At 41.1% G+C, this 19135-nt stretch overlaps 1 protein-coding gene across 7 annotated transcripts in view; it reads left to right on the top strand.

Annotated features, from left to right (window-relative positions):
* Positions 1–17199, top strand: part of PPP3CB (protein phosphatase 3 catalytic subunit beta) — a 1778441-nt gene extending 1761242 nt beyond the window's left edge. For all 7 annotated transcript variants that reach the window (XM_044056087.1, XM_044056085.1, XM_044056086.1 and 4 more), the window contains one exon: positions 15080–17199. In XM_044056087.1, the coding sequence (XP_043912022.1) occupies positions 15080–15258 (179 nt within the window). In that variant the 3' untranslated portion in view covers positions 15259–17199. The remainder of the gene's footprint in view (positions 1–15079) is intronic.
* Positions 17200–19135: the final 1936 nt, after the last annotated feature.

The following is a 19135-nucleotide window of genomic DNA, read 5'->3' as shown; positions in this document are numbered from 1 at the left end:
TTCACCAGCAGTGAAGAGACAGACTCCTGCCTCTGCACTAGTAAGTCAGCTGATTGTTCAGTAGTTTACAACTTCCATCTTCTTCATACTTGTGTGTGAGTGAGTCACATTTGCCTTCTCCCAGTCTTCAGGAATATTACCCTGTTCCCATGATTTGTGAAAGGTTTAGTTATTACCTGTTCTCACCTCGTGTTTTTTTTTTTTTTTTTTTTTTTTTTTGAGATTTCTAGGATGAAGCCCATCACACTTCATTTCAGTGTTTAATTTTAGGTTTTGAAGTTCTTTTTTTGACAGCTTCCTTTGTAAAATGAAGTTAGCACCATTGTGCTGACCATGTTCTACATACTGGAGATTATAAATCTCCATTCTCGGTAAACATAAACACAGAGAAGTATTTATTATAGTTGCCATGTTTTTTCAGCATTCTTGCTGTCTTTTCTCCACCTCTTTTCTTAAGCTCTACTTCCTGTTTTTGTGTGTCATTGCTCCTTTATGTACCTGCTTGTTTTATCTCTTTCCTTGACTATATTGTCTGCCTTTTGCTCTGTTTGAGCCCCGGTGTTTCTCACTGCATTTCTTTTATTCTGCCTTCATTGATATTGTCCTTCTGTTTATGTCTGTCTTTTCCTGAATGCTTTAGGTTTTTTTCTATACCCAATGCCACTTTATATTAAAGTCACTTGCCTGAAGTTAGAACCCTCATTGTCTGGTGCCCCTTATAGTTTAGTAGAATGTGTACTGTAGTTTCTCAGAGATCTTGCAGTATGCTAGGAAAACTTCTAAATGGGCCACCAGTAGAAATGTTAGTTCATCTGACGTGAGAGTTTTCTTTTTCCTTCTCAAGCTTGCATCTTTCCAGGTTTTCTTGGCTGATCTTGTACACCTGTTTTTTTTTTTTTTACATCTTTATTGAATTATGACTTAAGGCATAGGCAAACATACATTTATATAAAAGAAAATAAACCATGTTAACATGTTCACAGTTACAAACATTATATATCACATACATGCTCTTATACAATTTTCATCAATGCACCATCATTTAAAATGCTCAAGTCCTGCCTTCCTTTAAAGCTCACTCCTCTGGCAAAACATTATTCTGCATGTAGTCCCCACAATTTTCATTTTTTTCTATGTAGTTTGCTTCTACCCATTTCTAAAGACCCCACTTCCAGTTCTTTTACCTCTGTTACAATATTTACTACTTCAAATACAGTTGGTTTAGACTTTGATTTCCATTTTCTAGTAATTGCTTTTATTAGCAGTCACCAGAATTAAACTTAACAACTCCTTACTGTGTCTAGGCAATTCTGATCCTGTATTCTAGCTCAAAAATAATTTCCTTAGTTATGCCCATTTTTCACCCAATATTTCTGACAGACTACTTTTCTAGTAATTGTTTTTTTTAGCAATCACCAGAATTAAAGTTAACAACTCCTTACTATGTCTAGGCAATTCTGATCCTGTATTCTAGCTCAAAAATAATTTCCTTAGTTATGCCCATTTTTCATCCAATATTTCTGACAGACTACTTTGTATAGAATTTTAAAGTCACCAACTCATTACGTTCCCAAAATATATGTTCCTAGTTACCACAAAACTATTCACACTTTTTTTCACCATTAAATCTTTATTTTTATAGCTGTGGTGGTTGTACTAGGTTTAAAGTTTCTTTTAATGTTCCCAGTTACCTCTTTCTTCCCCATCACACCTCCAACATTTGTCATCTACCTGAGGAAAAATTCTTTGGTGTCTGCTTGTGGTATATAAATACATATGCAAACACTTCCAAGCTAAAATCTCAAATCTTCTCTGTAAAGCACAGTTTCACTCCCGAGTTATTATACCTCTCTCTGTTGTTATTTGAAAGCCATACATGTCTTTCCATTGTTTCCTTGTGAATTGCTTAGCCTGTCAAGCTTTCCAATATTTTCTAACCTCCTCTGATTGATTCCTGTAGTTATTGTGAAATATTTTATATGCCCTACTAATTATACCTTTTTTAGCAGCAGCTTCTATTCTAGATTTAACTAAAAAGCCCTACCAGAGCAGGTCTTTCACTTAAGGTTCCCCTATCCCTTTCTCTTTGCCTATACTAATTGGTCCCTGATAGGGAAGGTAGTCTCTAGCCTGCAGTCCAAATGTCTTCTTGGCCTTTTCAATTTTCTGTTACCTTTCTCTCTCCAATTATTTTTTCCCAGTACCTCAGGGTTTTTTTTGCTAGTTTTCTCCAGTAAATTCCATCCCCCTGCTGCCTATTCTCTGTACCCCTAATTGCAGTCATCTCTATCAGCAGAATCTCTTTTCTGAATTCTTACATTGGCTTAGTTCTTAAAATACTTTTCGCTACTTTATAAATATAATATTCTGTATGGCTGCTGTTATTCTTCTTTTATTCTTCTTAAGGATCTGCATCCAAAGTCCCACTTTGTCCTCATTTCTTGAATTTCTCCCCTGCTTCATCATCATCATCCCTTTCCTCTTTGAATTATACCTTTCTGCCTGTGTTATGTATATGAGCCTTGACTGTGTAACTCTAAAATATTCCTTCAAATCAGTCAGGTAATCTTAAAACACCTTGTCCTATTGGAAGGATCAACTTATCACACTTGACCCTTGCTTGCCCCCTTCCCCCTCCCATATAAAATCCTTTAACTCTTTATTAATTTACTGTCCACAACTTCTTCTTCTGGTTGATGAAAATATGCCTAACCTGTAAAGAAAATTAAAGGGGTTAAAAACCTGTTCACTGCTTGTATCTTGCTTTCCATATCCATAAACACGAGCCTCCAGTTTCTTCGTTTTTAAATTACCTTTTGTTTAGCCTCTTCCCGCATATCCATAGCTGCAATAACGGAGTCCATTTTAACCCATACACCTAAATACTTCATTTTATCATAACCCCATAAATATGGGTATTGCTGACCCAGTTCATGTGTGGGTACATAGCTTACAGCTGTCACCTTTGTTTTGTCTTCAGAAATTTTATGTCATGAAAAAACTTGAAACTGCCTCAGAATACAAAATAATGTCTGCAAATAAAGCCAACACTTTTCTTGATTACTATATCAATTATATCCGTGAATTTCTGAGGCCCTTATTTTCTCTGCCAGTGGCTATAAATGTAATGCAAATAACAAAAGGGAAAGAGAGCACCCCTGCCTGGTTCCTCTGTTAAGCTGCAACTCATCAGAGAGCAACCCTCCCACTTTAATTTTTGCCAGTGATTCTTCATATATCCTTCTAATTAACCTTATTAACGTATTAGAGAGTGCAGTTGCTTCCATTGCCATAGTCACAGCTTACTCTGCTGAATGATTTCTGTGCATGAAGACCCACCAACAGCAGCAATATTTTCTTACATTGTGCTTCACTCTGGATCATAATTATTCTGTTTATGTTTTCAAATGTTTGCCTCCTTCAACACTACCACATTTATCCAGATCTATCAATTTTGGCAATACCTTTGCCACTCTTTTAGCTATTATAGACATAAACACTTTATATCATGGTTTAAAATTGAACTGGGCCTATATGACGCAAAGTCTGATGAGTCTGTACCATCATCAGGTATTACAGCCATCACAGCTTTCTCCCAGGATGCTGATTGCTGATGCTTCCCTTCCTTTGAAAATACTGTTAGACAAATCCTTCCAGATCTTTATCACTTTGGTCTCTCCTAGATTCCAAATGTCAACAAGAATACTATCTGATCTGAAGTAGTTAACTTCATTTATCTGCAACCTGTGGGTATTCGGATCCATATCAGATCTGAGCCGGCAACATTTTATCAATATCTGCTCCAAGCTCCTCCCCTTACCCATAATCCCTCACCTCTCCTACCTTCCCTCAGATCTCGTTTGCCACTTCATGCGTATGCATCGTGGTCTCTATAGCTCCAAGTTGGGTGTAGTAAGTAGAACTTTTGATACTTAAATTAGCATGTGAGAGTAGTTGTTTGTGAGAAACCCTTCTCCCCCTTCGTCTTCTCAATTTAAAAAAAAAAAAGTAGTTAGAAAGTGTGTGTTCTTGAGGTAGAGTAGGCCTAGCCAACCCCCGCGTGTGTGTGAGTGTCTAGTTTAGTGTTTGGCTGAGTGGAGAGTGTTATGGCTGACCAGCCCAAACCAATGTTTAAAAAATGCACAGTGTGTGGCCACAAGCTTTCACCGGCTGATGGCCACACTCTGTGTTATTTGCCTGGGCATTCCCCATCTTAAATCCAAGAAACAGAATATGGAACTTAGTGCCAATAAAAAACGAAAATACCACAAGTAAAGCACTAAAGGAAATAAGGCTGCAGGCACAGTATGAAGGATTTATTCAGGAAACACAAAATCATAAACGTTGACAACTCCACACTGCGTTTTCGTTCCACGATTGACTTCATCATTCCCCATCTTAGTCTGCCATGTGCTGTGTGTGCAGGGTTCAATCCCAGGGCCCTAAAAGAGAGGAAGGCGAAACTGGTAGCCAAGGGCCTGCTACCAGTTTCTGCTTTAGAGACGACGGCCTCGACATCGGCTCCTGTAGCCGACCAACCACCCCCCCTCAGGCTGGGACTCAACCTCCCTCTAAGCCTGCTGAGGTGGGGGCAAGATCTAAGGATAAGGACAAGAAAGAGAGAGAGGAAAGGATAGAGAGGCACCGCAAGTGATCTCCTGATTGGGAGCCTTTTCCCAGTCCACCTGCGAAAGTTGTTAGGAATACTTCTCCTTGGCTCCATTCCCCGAGTTTCTCCCCGGAGCTGACAGAGCCTTTGGACCAGAGGCCTTCTTCGAGGTCCTCTCACAGGGCCAGATCCGAGTCGGTCGCCTTTTTGCGGTCGACTTGGAGTCTGTCGGAGCTTGACGTGGACAGGATGATGCGGAGATTCATTCTGACCCAAATCCAAATGGGAGTCTTGCTAGGCCCCTCTCCGGCCGGAGAGGGGACCTCTATGCCCTTCTTCCATCCTATTTCTCCTTCCCCGATCCGACCAGCGGTTTCGGGGTTTATGGATCCGAGGATCTTTGGAGCTGGGGGTTTGACGCTGACCGTTCCTCCAACCTTGATGCCGGCCATTACCTTGAGTTCCTCAGATCAGACTTGTTCGGATCCAATCAACTCTCGGGGCTGAGAACAGGGAGCCGGACCCATGGGAACGGAGATGTCTTCGGATCCAAGCCATTCCTTTGGAGCCCTGGCTTCCTTGGCCCTGATCCTCATGACAGAGCCGGGGAGAACTTCTTCCTTGTTGGTTGCCAAGGAGGTGTGCTCTCCTTCGGCATGGTGGAGAGGGTTCTCTCCCAGGGATTGAGACCCCAGCCCATTGCCTTGGACTCTGCCCAGCCTGCCTTGGATTTGGTCACGACTCCCATCAGCTTGTCCCAGGGACAGCCCGTGCCAGAGGACCCCCAGGTGGATCCCATCGTGGAACCCCCCATGACTTATGAGCCCTCTTCAGAGAGTCCCATTGAGGAGGCCCCCCCTGTAAGCATTCGTGTAAGAGGAGGCACATGGACTCTCCCGAGTCCCTCACAGAAGATACTGACTTGGATGAAGGTGAGGGTTCCCCCAGGTCACCTCCCGAGGATGACGATTGGACACACTATTATTACAAGTTTTTCTCACCCAGGACAGGGTCCAGAACCTACAGGCCCATGTGTCAGTGATCCTCGGCCCCAGGACACCGATGGCGAGTGATGTTCTCCGAGCCCTAGGCTCCATGGCCGCAGCAATTTCAGTTCTTCCATGTGAGGGCCTTCACATGAGGGTGCTTCAGTGGACCTTGGCAGTTCAGTGGTCTTGGTTAGACCTCCCCATGGACTGCCCTATACGGATCAGCAGAGCCTGCAAGATTTCTCTTCTTTGGTGGCTACAATCACCAGAAATCTTGGCAGGTCATCCATTCTTAACATCCCCAGCCCAAGCCACGGTGACCAAGGACGCCCCCCAGTTTGGGTGGGGGGGGCACTTTTTGGGAAGGACAGTACAAGGTACGTGGTCCCAGACTGAGACCAGATTGCATTATCAATGTTCTGGAGATGACGGCAGTGCTTTTAGCGTTGCAAGCCTTTCACAGTGTTCTTCCCCAGGGGACAATTGCAGTTCAATCAGACATGTCCATTGTCTGGTACATCAACAAACAAGGAGGGACCAGATCTTACCCTCTCTGCCTCATGGCCATGAGAGTGTCGGAGTGGGCGATTTCCACCAGTCGGTTTCTGATTGCAACGCACATCCCGGGATGCTCCAACATTTTAGCGGACAGATTGAATCGGACTATTCTAATGCCATACGAGTGGTCTGTGAAACAGTCAGTAGCAGAGGAGATCTTCCTAGCACAGGGTCACCCTTGCTGCGATCTTGTCGCATCTCCTTCCAACGCAAAGTGCAGTGAGTTCTTCGTTCTTATCCCCTTCCCAGGGGACTTCCCCAGAGACGCTCTAGTCCATGCTTGGCCTCCCAGGTTACTGTATGCCTGTCCCCCGCTACCTCTCATTCTGAAGTTTCTTCAGAAAGCTTACTGACTGGGGTGCAAAGTGATCCTCATTGCCCCATTCTGGCCCCGTCAAGTGTGGTTCCCCTTCATCTGGTCTCATGCTCTAACTCCTCCACGGATTCTGGATCCCTGCCTGGATCTTATATCCCATCCCTCGGGCATCAGTCCACCTGACCTGGACAGCCTCAAGCTGACTGCTTGGTTGCTCCAGTTCCCTTGATCGCTAGGACTCCCAGTCTATCATCTTCGGTAAAGAGTATTCTAGTGGCATCCCTCAAAGCTTCCACTAGGAAGGTTTATCGCAGCAAATGGAAACGCTTCTGTATTTGGGCTTCTCAGAGAAACATAGATCCATTTACAGCCCCGGTTCCTGCAGTGCTGGAGTTTTTGTCCTATATTTTTCAACAAGGGGCTAGTTCCTCCACAGTGAAAGTACAACTGGCAGCCATATCTAATTTTCATATTGGTGAAAATTTGAACGCTCTGGCCTCTTTGAGGTTATGTAAGGTCTTTCTAAAAGGTACTTTTCTCTTGCATCCCCTGGTTAAGAATTCCATCCCTCCTTGGGACCTTACTCTAGTTCTGCAGGCATTGGTGGCACCCCCTTTTGAACCAGCAGCGTCAGTAGACTTGAAATTCCTGTCCTGGAAGACAGCCTTTTTAGTGGCCATTACCTCGGCTGGAAGGGTTTCTGAGAGCCAAGCTTTGTCTGCCATGCCCCCCTACTTGATCTCTCATACAGACAGGGTTTCGCTGTGCACGAACCTTTATTTCTTACTGAAAGTGGCTTTTGAATCTAATATTAACCAGCTTAGTCTGCCTGTGTTCTTTCCAAATTTCCAGAACAAGGGTGAATATAAGCTGCACTTGCTAGATGTTCATAGACAGCTTCATTTTTATTTACACAGTACTAAACAATTTCGTAAGTCTGTCCAATTATTTATGTCCTTTTCTAGACCCTTTTTGGGCAAGGCCATTTCCAAGGTCTCCTTAGCCAAATGAATTACACAATGTATACTGCAAGTCTATAGGGATAAAGGCCTATCCCCACCTGGTCCTATTAAAGCTCATTCTACCAGATCTATGGCAAATTTGTTGCGTTTTTGTCTAGGGTTTCTCTGGATGATATATGTGCAGCAGCGACCTGGGCAAGGTCATACATTTATTTCTCGTTGTAAATTGGATTTGATCTCTAGAGGGAGAGCATCCTTTGGCTCTGCGGTGCTCAGGAATATCCTTCCATGAGGGCCTCCCAGGAGTTTTGGTAGCTGGGGACTCTGTGCCACAGGCTGCAGATAAATGAAGTTAACTACTTCAGATAAAGAAGTTATGTACCTACCATAATGTTCCATCTGAGTAGTTATACTTCATTTTCTGCAACCGTCCCTCCCTCCTTCCCCCGAACCTGTTCTAGGTTAACATTATTGAGTTGCTAATAGTTTAGTTAGTGGCAAACTCGATCTGAGGGAAGGTAGGAGAGATGAGGGATTATGGGTAAGGGGAGGAGCTTGGAGCAGATGCTTGATAAAATGGTGCCGGCTCGGATCCGATATGGATCTGAATACCCACACGTTGCAGAAAATGAAGTATAACTACTCAGATGGAACGTTATGGTGAGTACATAAATTCTTTTTTCTAAAGACATTCCTGCAGATTGATTATATGTTATGTTTTTATCTTATCTCCTCCTGTCTTACCTGTAGATTGTTGAGCCTCCTCTACCTCTAACCTTGGTATACTTAACTGCATAAATATTTCCATGTATAATTTCTCTTGATTTCCACGTTCATCTTCTTTATACAAATTTTCATAAATTTTCCAAAATATGCCATACCGCTACATGATCTCTGGTTATTTTTCTTGTTATAGGCTCCCTAAGTTTGGCAACTAACCTTTCTACTTTCTGTTACCTAAGTTATCATGCTAAGAGTTTTTGTGCTATAGAGTTATCAAAAACAGTTGCTGAACAGCAATTTTTTCTAAACACATGCATATTATCTAGATTCTGCAGTTAAGCCTCTTCTTGTAATGTGACTTCCTTGTCTATCCATTCTCCTAACAGAGACCCTAGGATCATGGATAGATATGGGAAGCGCATGTTTAGTTCAGCAACATTTGCTCTTTGTTCGCCAAACCATATAACCCATTTTACCAGATTACAAAGAGATCTCCTTAAGGAGCTAGGAGATACTCTTCAGGGAACAGTAGCTGCAGGAGCTTCTGACAAAGTTGCCGCTCAGCTTGCTGCCCTCAGTTCTGTAGTAAACTCATCCATGTGCCTCATCTCTTATGCAGCTGATGGAACGAGTAGGGCAGCGGGTACAGGAGTTGCTCTTAGGAGACAGTCTTGGATGCGCTTGTGTTCCTTCACGGAGCCCTTCAAGTCTTCCTTTGTGAATACTCCATTTGATGGCTTGTCCCGTTTTGGGCCTAAAGTGAAGGAAACCATAACCAGGTGTGAACAGGACAGAAAGACTCTGTCTGCCGTCGGGGTCTGTTTTTCCACCCCTACCAGACCCTACCCTAAGGGTCAAAGGGGAGGAAAAATGTAGTACCAAAAAGCCCAAGGAGCCTTTCAGGACACACATGGGGAACCCCCCCTCCAGAGGCAGAGGAGGGGGCAATAATGGAAGACGCTGCCCTCACAGCAGAGGGGGTCCACAACACCAGGGTGACAGAGATCACTTTTCTGGGAAGCCCTACCGGTGCTTCTGAAAGGAGGCCCAACTGTCCTGCTCTGGAGGCAGTCGGGGGTCGCTTATCTTTGTATCCAGACACCTGGCTCAAAATAACAAAAGACAGCTGGGTACAAAGTATCATTTCCAGAGGATACTTCATCCCATTCGACACACCCCCTCCACCCATCAGAAAAATCCCGGATGTTCCACACAGCAACAATAGAGGTCCAAACGTTGCTGTCAGAAAGAGTCATCCAACCAGTCCCAGCAGACCAGACAGGATCTGGAACTTACTCAATTGAAACAGTGAAACCACAAAGGACGCTCCACGGAGAACGGTGAATTAACCACTTTTATTACCAAAAAAAAAACAAACGACTTAGCGCTTTCACCAGTACAACTGGCTTCTTCAGAGTCGTTTAAAACTTCACATTCTCATGTATTTATTGCACTCAACCCATAGCCATAGGTTAAAATCAAAAATACCCCACCCAATAAAAACATCACCCTACTTAATATGTATATAGTCACACAACCTTATTTAAAAAAAAAACATTATATATACGTATACTGTATAAAAAAAAAATATATATATATATATATATATATATATATATATATATATATGTGTGTGTGTCTCATATATAATATATACGTGACCATATAATAACCATACTGATAATAAGTAATACAAAAACATAATAAACATACTTGATTTAACTAAATAACAATAAATTACCAATACATAGTATTTGCACCCAACTTAGTAATACAACATTCCATTCAGTTAAATTTGTTGGGATTTCAACTTTAAAAGGGGCTTTAAAGACACACTGTCATTAAGCCCAGGAAATTTTAGTGCATCAAGTCTTAACTGCCATTCTGTTTCCAAAGCACCCACTTTATTTACCGTATCCCCACCACCACCAAACTCATGGGTCACCCCCCTCCAGAGGCAGAGGAGGGGGCAATAATGGAAGACGCTGCCCTCACAGCAGAGGGGGTCCACAACACCAGGGTGACAGAGATCACTTTTCTGGGAAGCCCTACCAGTGCTTCTGAAAGGAGGCCCAACTGTCCTGCTCTGGAGGCAGTCGGGGGTCGCTTATCTTTGTATCCAGACACCTGGCTCAAAATAACAAAAGACAGCTGCGTACAAAGTATCATTTCCAGAGGATACTTCATCCCATTCGACACACCCCCTCCACCCATCAGAAAAATCCCGGATGTTCCACACAGCAACAATAGAGGTCCAAACGTTGCTGTCAGAAAGAGTCATCCAACCAGTCCCAGCAGACCAGACAGGATCTGGAACTTACTCAATTGAAACAGTGAAACCACAAAGGACGCTCCACGGAGAACGGTGAATTAACCACTTTTATTACCAAAAAAAAAAACAAACGACTTAGCGCTTTCACCAGTACAACTGGCTTCTTCAGAGTCGTTTAAAACTTCACATTCTCATGTATTTATTGCACTCAACCCATAGCCATAGGTTAAAATCAAAAATACCCCACCCAATAAAAACATCACCCTACTTAATATGTATATAGTCACACAACCTTATTTAAAAAAAAAACATTATATATACGTATACTGTATAAAAAAAAATATATATATATATGTGTCTCATATATAATATATACGTGACCATATAATAACCATACTGATAAGTAATACAAAAACATAATAAACATACTTGATTTAACTAAATAACAATAAATTACCAATACATAGTATTTGCACCCAACTTAGTAATACAACATTCCATTCAGTTAAATTTGTTGGGATTTCAACTTTAAAAGGGGCTTTAAAGACACACTGTCATTAAGCCCAGGCAATTTTAGCGCATCAAGTCTTAACTGCCATTCTGTTTCCAAAGCACCCACTTTATTTACCGTATCCCCACCACCACCAAACTCATGGGGAACCCCCCTCCAGAGGCAGAGGAGGGGGCAATAATGGAAGACGCTGCCCTCACAGCAGAGGGGGTCCACAACACCAGGGTGACAGAGATCACTTTTCTGGGAAGCCCTACCAGTGCTTCTGAAAGGAGGCCCAACTGTCCTGCTCTGGAGGCAGTCGGGGGTCGCTTATCTTTGTATCCAGACACCTGGCTCAAAATAACAAAAGACAGCTGGGTACAAAGTATCACTTCCAGAGGATACTTCATCCCATTCGACACACCCCCTCCACCCATCAGAAAAATCCCGGATGTTCCACACAGTTACAGGGACCAGGAAACAATAGAGTTCCAAACGTTGCTGTCAGAGTCCTCCAACCAGTCCCAGCAGAACAGACAGGATCTGGAACTTACTCAAGATTCTTTTTGGTTCCAGAAAAGACAGAGGACTGGAGACCCATACTGGACCTCAGCAGACTGAACAAATATGTAAAGAAAGAGAAGTTCCAGATGGTCACACTTCAGACTATACTTCCCTTCTTAGAGAAAGACAGTTGGATGTGCTCGATAGATCTCAAGGATGCGCACTACCACATAAAAATGACCAGGCCATCCAGGGGTCATCTGCGCTTCCGGCTGGGAGCCAATCATTATCAGTTTTGAGTCCTGCCCTTTGGTCTCACTACAGCCCCCAGAGTGTTCACAAAATGCATGGCAGTGGTCACGGCTCACCTGAGGCATCTAGGATTCCATGTGTTTCCGTACCTAGACGATTGGCTCCTTACCGCCACCACCACCAGGCATCAACTCATTCAGTTCAGGAGTCCACTCTGTCACTCTGCAATCAACTGGGCATTACAATCAACTCAGAAAAATCTGCCTTGTCACCATCACAGCATATTGTTTTTTTTCGGAGCAGAACTGGACACCACCACGACCACACTAAGGCTTCCAATAGAAAGAGTCTTTCTTCATCAGCATGTCAGCATTCTGATATCAAAAGACAGAGCACCAGCAGCAGAAGTTCTGAAATTACTAGGCATAATGGCAGCAGCAATTTTGGCCATACCACTAGCTCGTATGCAAATGCAGATACTTCAATGGCTGTTGTTCACTCAATGGTCTTACCAATAACTTCCCATGTCTCATACTATAATGATCACAAATTCCTGCAAAAAGAATCTTCAGTGGTGGTTGACCTCACTTCATGTCACGATAGGATGCCTATTTGTGCTACCCCCTCCAGTGGCCACAGTGACCATGGATGCTTCCCTGATAGGGTGGGATGGGGGCATTGTCAGTTAAAGACAGCCCCCAAGGCACATGGACTGATCAAGAGACACATCTACTTATCAGTGTCCTGGAGGTGAGAGCAGGACTTTTAGGACTTGCTTCCTCTGGGTACGATTGCGATTCAGACGGATATGTCGGTGGTCTGGTATTTGAACAAACAAGGAGGAACCAGATCTTACCCCCTTTGTCGTGAGGCTGTTAGAGTATGGCAGTGGGCTGTTTCCACCCAGCACTTTCTGTTGGCAACGCACATTCTGGGGAAATCCAACGTGATAGCAGACAAGCTGAGCAGGGCAATCTTCTTGCCCCATGAGTGGTCCCTCAAGAAAGAAATAGAGGACAGGATATTCCGCAGGTGGGGCCTGCCTTGCTGCAACCTCTTTGCCAGTCACATAAACACGAAATGCAGAAGCTACTTTGCACTGATCCCTCCTCTGGGAGAAGCCCCAAGGGATGCACTGGTTCACGATTGGCCTCCGGGTCTCCTGTATGCATTTCCACTGATACCATTGATACCCAAGGTTCTACAGAAAGCAAAAACCCAGGGAAGGGCCATCATTCTCTTAGCCCCTCATTGGCTTCGTCAGATTTGGTTCCCCTTCCTTCGACTTCATCTTTTGGAGGACCCTTGGATTCAGGACCCAGTTCCAGACCTTCTGACGCACTCAGGGGAACTTCATCGCTTTCTGCAGTCCCTGAAGCTCACAGCTTGGCTGCTCCAGTTCCCATCATAGCCAGGTTCCATAACCTCTCCAATGAGACAAAACAAATCCTCTTATCTTCTTATAAATCTTCTGCTAGGAAGCTATATCTTAGCAAATGGAAAAAAAATTCTCTGTGGGCCTTTAAAAACAATATTGATTCTTACCAGACCCCTATGGCCTCCGTTTTAGAGTTCTTGACTATGATTTTTAACAAGGGAGCTGCAGCAGCAGTTCGTGTTCAAATAGCTGCCATCTCTAATTTTCATCTTGGATTTGAAGGATTGAATATCATGTCTCACAAATTATCCAAAGCCTTTCTCAAAGGGACTTTTCATATTAGACCACCTGTGAAATTCCCTTATTCTCCATGGAATCTAAATTTTATGCTTTTCTGCCTAATTCTTCTGCCATTTGAACCAGCTTCCTCTTGTGACCTCACACCATCTTTTTAGTAGCTATTACTTCTGCCCGCAGTGTCAGAGCTTCAGGCTTTATCCATCCAGCCTCCTTATTTGATATTCCATGCTGACAGAGTCTCACTTAGAACAAACCCCTCATTCTTGCCCAAAGTTTGCACTGAAACCAAACTCAACCAAATTATTGATTCTTCCCCAACCATTCAAACAATTTAGAGTACATGCTGCACAAACTTGATGTTCAGAGACAGCTCAGAGTTTATTTGGACAGAAAAAAAGATTTCAGAAAATCAGACCAGCTCTTTGTTTCATTCTCAGATTCCAAGAAGGGTAGCCCAGTGGCTAAAATAACTCTGTCCGAATGGTTATCTGATTGTATCACCTTTGCTTATTCAGCTGCCAATATGCCTTTGCAGCATAAGATTAAAGCTTACTCAACCAGAACAGTTTCTACATCATCGGCTTTCTCTGCCAGACTTCCCATTGATAACATTTATGTAGCAGCCATTTGGTCAAAACCTCATACCTTTATCACTCATTACAAAGTTGACAGGGCCTCCTTTGGATCCACTGTTCCGAGAAATATACTCCCGTGAGCCACCCGAGATTGATGGTGCTTGGGACGCTACTCATCAGCAAAGAATGAATGGCGAGATAGAACAACTTCACATAAAGTTATGTACTTACCATAACATTCCATGTGAGTTGTTCATCTTGCCGTCATTCTTGCGTCCCTCCTTCCAACCCCCTCCTGGGCTGTTAGTTGACCGAGATGCTGGATCCATCCTGGTTGTTCAATCCTTCTATAACCTTTCTTGGGAGTGAAAGAATGGCATATGGTGGTGGTATATGCAGCAAACAAGATCTGAGGTAACTCTAGGTGCATCATGGGATAGGGACTTGGCCTCGAGCTATTTGAAGACCTCGAGCTTTGCAATTGGCCGACTCGGAGATGAGGGATCGGCTCCGAACCCATCAGTAAAGAATGAAGGCGAGATGAACAACTCACATGGAACGTTATGGTAAGTACATAACTTCTTTTTTTATTTGTTGGGTAACATGTGGACCAAATTGATTGCAACATAGCTTGTGTCACCCAGTTGTGCTGTTTTCTTTGTAGTCCTTAATTATTTTTGTGTCACTAAGATAAATTGACTTTTTTATATATTTTATTTAGGTTGGCATTTATTTATGCACTAATGAATAGTTAAATGTTGTGTCATTTTTTCCAGGTGCTATGTATGTATTCAGAATTCAGACATGCTAATTTTTACTTAATACTTGGTTTGCAAAACTCTTTACTTTTTCTTTGGAAGTTAAATCAAAATCATTTCAAGATGTATTATGTGACTGCTTTAGTTTTACATTCCCAGATACCATGATGTATTACCATTAAAATCTAGCAGTAATGTGTACTCTGTTGCTATGGTCCCCTTAGCAGAAATGTGGTTAAGTATTTAAAATGAAAAATTATGACTCTTGGCTGTGTATAAAGTAATCATAATCTGCTAACAGTATTTATGATGAATCATCTACTGCTTACAACAGAATTTATACATTTTAAAAATATTGTATTTAACATTTACTTTTTTAATTTTGTCAAGCAATTCAAGGATTTTCACCACAGCTTAAAATTTGCAGTTTCGAGGAAGCAAAGGGATTAGACAGGATCAATGAAAGAATGCCACCAAGAAAAGGTGCTTTTCAGCATGATGGTACAAATTCATTAAATGCAGTAAATGCCAGTGAAAACAATGGGACTGGTAGCAGTAATGCACAGTGATCATCACACATTCACTCCACGTCTGCCTGAGATTTACTAGACTACTTTTATTGAAGTGATAACTGCTAATTCAGCCAGGGGGTTCTGGTAGAATGGGAATTGTTAAACTTTGATCCTCAGTAAATGATTTCTGCTTTTTAGACAATTGCCTGTCTACAGATGATGACAAAACTACTGATAGACAGCCATCAGTATCATGTTTTTCAAGAACTGTCAGCGCCTGTTGGACCATGTAGCAAATTTACAGGCTGTTCTAAATCAATACACATCTAATACTTATTGACATCAACACTTTTATGTTTACAATCTACAGCTGTCTTTTGTTTAGTAATGTTTTATTTAAGTACGTATTTTAGATGAAACCCTTAAGAGCTAAGAGATTATTTATTAATGTACATTATTGTTGCTCTTAAATTGTGTCTTTAAAAGAGGCATGTCTAAGTATGTTGGAATGGTCTTAAAACAATTGTGAAGCTGCAGAGATGTTCTTTGAATATGTTTTTAATGCCAAAAAAATGTAGCTGGCAATTCTGTAAGATGTGGACCTCAGGTGTATTTCTGTCAGATGTTGCTAATTTTGTATTATAGTCACTGTATTTTTCCTTTTAAAACTCATGAAATTTCTATATATAAACATTTATTACTTGAATGCAGATCAGAAACTTGTTAGAATGCTAGTTTTGTTACAATTTTGATTCCCCTTTGTTTGAAGAGCATTTCCTAAAACAACATATATAAGTAATTGTCATATATAAGGTGCTTCGAAAATGTATGTTATGTTAAAAGGATTTTTCTCCATATCAGGTCTATAAAACTTGGCCAAGTAATTTGTATGCATGTTTTTATTTTGCAGGTATTTAACATACATCATCAGCCTATGATTTATTAAAACATCTGTAGGAAATGTGCATGTAAAGGATACTGTTTTGTGAATATAACTTTGCTTATGTTGGTTTTAATCATTGGGTTGAATAGCTCTGGTCTTTTTGATACTTTTCTGAATTACATGAGAAAATGTTAAGAAAATGCATTAAAAATGACATGTTTCAAAATGCAACATAAACAATACTAGCTAGGGCCTAGCTATTTAGAACTGTTAAGACTACCAAAAATTGTATAAACAATGTGGCACATTATTTTATATAATAAGAATGGTGAAAGTCATTGTCAGAACCGTGCATTGTTATGTTGGCAGTAGACTGGCTGCTGCTGTTTGCTACATTTTTATGATGTAACTACCTAATTGAAGGGACAGTCAGCAGTAAGGGTGCATTTTTTCACTCTATGCAAAACAACATTCATTGATTGCAGCATGGGTGGTTCTTATCTGTTTTTTTTTTCTGATTGGCAAGATATTTTGTTTTGGTCACTACAGCCTACAGAATCCTCTGTAAATGGCTTTGCTGATTGCCTTTAAACTGTACAAGGTTAATTAAAGCCAAAATTGCATTTTGTATTTTTTTATCAAATTATTTTCTAATCTTAACTGCTCAACTGTAACTGAGTATTGTCATCATTATGAGCAAGCAAAAAGAATCAGAGCTTCTGAACCGCCTCAACACACACTAATGATTTAAGAATACAGCTGAAGTGCCAGACTGCAGGAATGCCTGAAGCTTTGCTTAAGCTTATGTCACTTGTTTGTTAAATGGATAAGTCTGCTTAGCCAGTTAAACTGCAATAAACTAATAAAAAGGAAGCAAAGGATTTTGCACACACAGTATAGACTGAGACCAGCAGCTTTAGTGCTGATGAACATTTTTGATTTTCTAATCCCCTCTAGAATATAGCTTGAATCACTAAATGCAGGGTTTTGTCAGCAAACTCAACATGTACATATACTAGTCACATTTGGAAATTAATGCATGCGCTGAAATATGAATTATTCAATGTTTTATAATACTGCACACAATAAATCTTGTACATGGGCTGCTGCTCCTACCACTATGTCTCATTTCATATGACACTTTTAAAATGTGCATTATGCGGTAACACACCTAGTGATCGCTGCTTAAAAAAAACTGTAATTTAATCTCTGTCTTCAGAAATGCCCACAGGACCTGTGCCATTCTATATCAGATGTCTTCAGCAACATCTTTTAGTGGTCTCCTACTGGAGAGATCCCTTAGTATGATTAAATATTTGTTTTCCAACATTTATGTAAGAAGGTCATCCTCATGTTCCCTTCATTTCATTCCTACTTTCCACTTTATTGCAATTTAACTCTGCACTCTTCCTCATTTTTTAATGGAGGAGTCTTGTAAAAGTATTACATTCTTCTCTTCACAAATTTGTTGTCCTTTATTGAGTTTTTCAGCTCTCAGATCTCACCGTATGAGGGTATTAACAGCTTTTCCTGTAGCACTAGTTAATGCCCCATAGGAAAACAGCATTACCCAGTACCTTCTGCAGTTCTTGCTACTTCAGAACTATTGGTTAATTGACTGTGGTTTCTGTTTGTAAGTTTGATTGTTCTTGCCTAAATGGCCTATCAGTAAGTATAGTTGTTAAATTTAGTTCAGAATATTGTTTATGCATTGACTTCCACTGTGACATCTGTGAATGTGTATGGTTATCAGAGCCAGATCATGATCAAATGAGGCCCTAGGCAAGGTACTGGACTAGGTCATTTTGAACCTCCCTATCTCTTCTCTTTCATCAAGAATAGCTATCCTCTCTGACATCACTCAGTACAGGTCTGACCTGCTTCAGTGGCTAATAATGATCTACTCTTACAGCATACATCTCTAGAGTTTGCAGAGCCATATCATGGAGAAATGCAGCCCTATGCAGTGTAAGGAATCACGCTTCCATCAGCCATACTAATATCCCATTACCTGTCTCTCCCACTTACAAATAAACACTGTTCAGACCTGTCAGTGTACATATTATTTCTTTACTTTTATTGTAATGACAGAGATTTGGATTTAATTTAAAACTTTTATTTCAGATTTTACAGAAAATAACATGGACAGCCATTTTCAAAAAAAAAGTATGAGAAACAATAAACTTCACTCCTCTTGCAGCAATGCATCTTGGCAACCTATTAAACTACAGTAGACATGCTGGGATTCATACTCTTAGCATACAGTGAAGTACTAATTAACTTCTATGTGACGGGTGCAACAATTCAAACTACAAATGTATAAAGCATATGCTAACAGTCTAGGACAGCCCACTTGACACAAGTGTCCCTTTTCAGGAGTAACCCGAGAGTACTGCTGGTGAAGTAACTTGGCAAGAGTCTGAAGACTGAGAAGATCAAACTATGTACTACAGGAGGCATCTCTTAACAGTTCATGGCCTTACTTATCTGCATTAGTGCTAGAGAAATGGCATTTCACACCTGTCTTCCTGCAAAAACAAGCTACTTTAAAAATGTAAAGAAAAAATTCCCAATGAGCTCCAGTTACCTCCAGGAACCAAACGAAGAGGAAACAGTACAATGCTACAAAACAAAAGTCTCTCCAGGAGGCAGGCTGTAGCAGTTTCAAAGCAGCATTAAATGCAGTCTTCAGTTGTCAGACCTTAGTATCAATGTCACAGAGATGAAACAGGAACAACTCCAATCCAATAAAACACAGCACTGCTTTATTTAGACCACACAAGCGCTTTCACTACTGCTTCTTCAGGTGTACAAAGAAAGTCAAGATAGCACCTGTTTAAATACTCCAATAAAACACATGATCACTCATCTTAAAGGTAAATCAGCGGATAAAAACTTCCCAAAAACAAAAAAGCTATCCATTTTAAAATGCTAAATATATAAATATAAAAAATACATATAACATATAATACAAACTAATACATAAATAAAAAATACATAAAAATGTGTATATACACATACACTCAATGAACTATTACCTACGTAATTTCC

Source organism: Protopterus annectens, chromosome 14.part0 (genome assembly GCF_019279795.1).
Source record: "Protopterus annectens isolate FY-2018-M chromosome 14.part0, PAN1.0, whole genome shotgun sequence".
NCBI classification, from domain to species: domain Eukaryota; kingdom Metazoa; phylum Chordata; order Ceratodontiformes; family Protopteridae; genus Protopterus; species Protopterus annectens.
The sequence above is the reverse complement of the archived record's forward strand: the minus strand, read 5'-3'. Positions and strand labels throughout refer to the sequence as shown.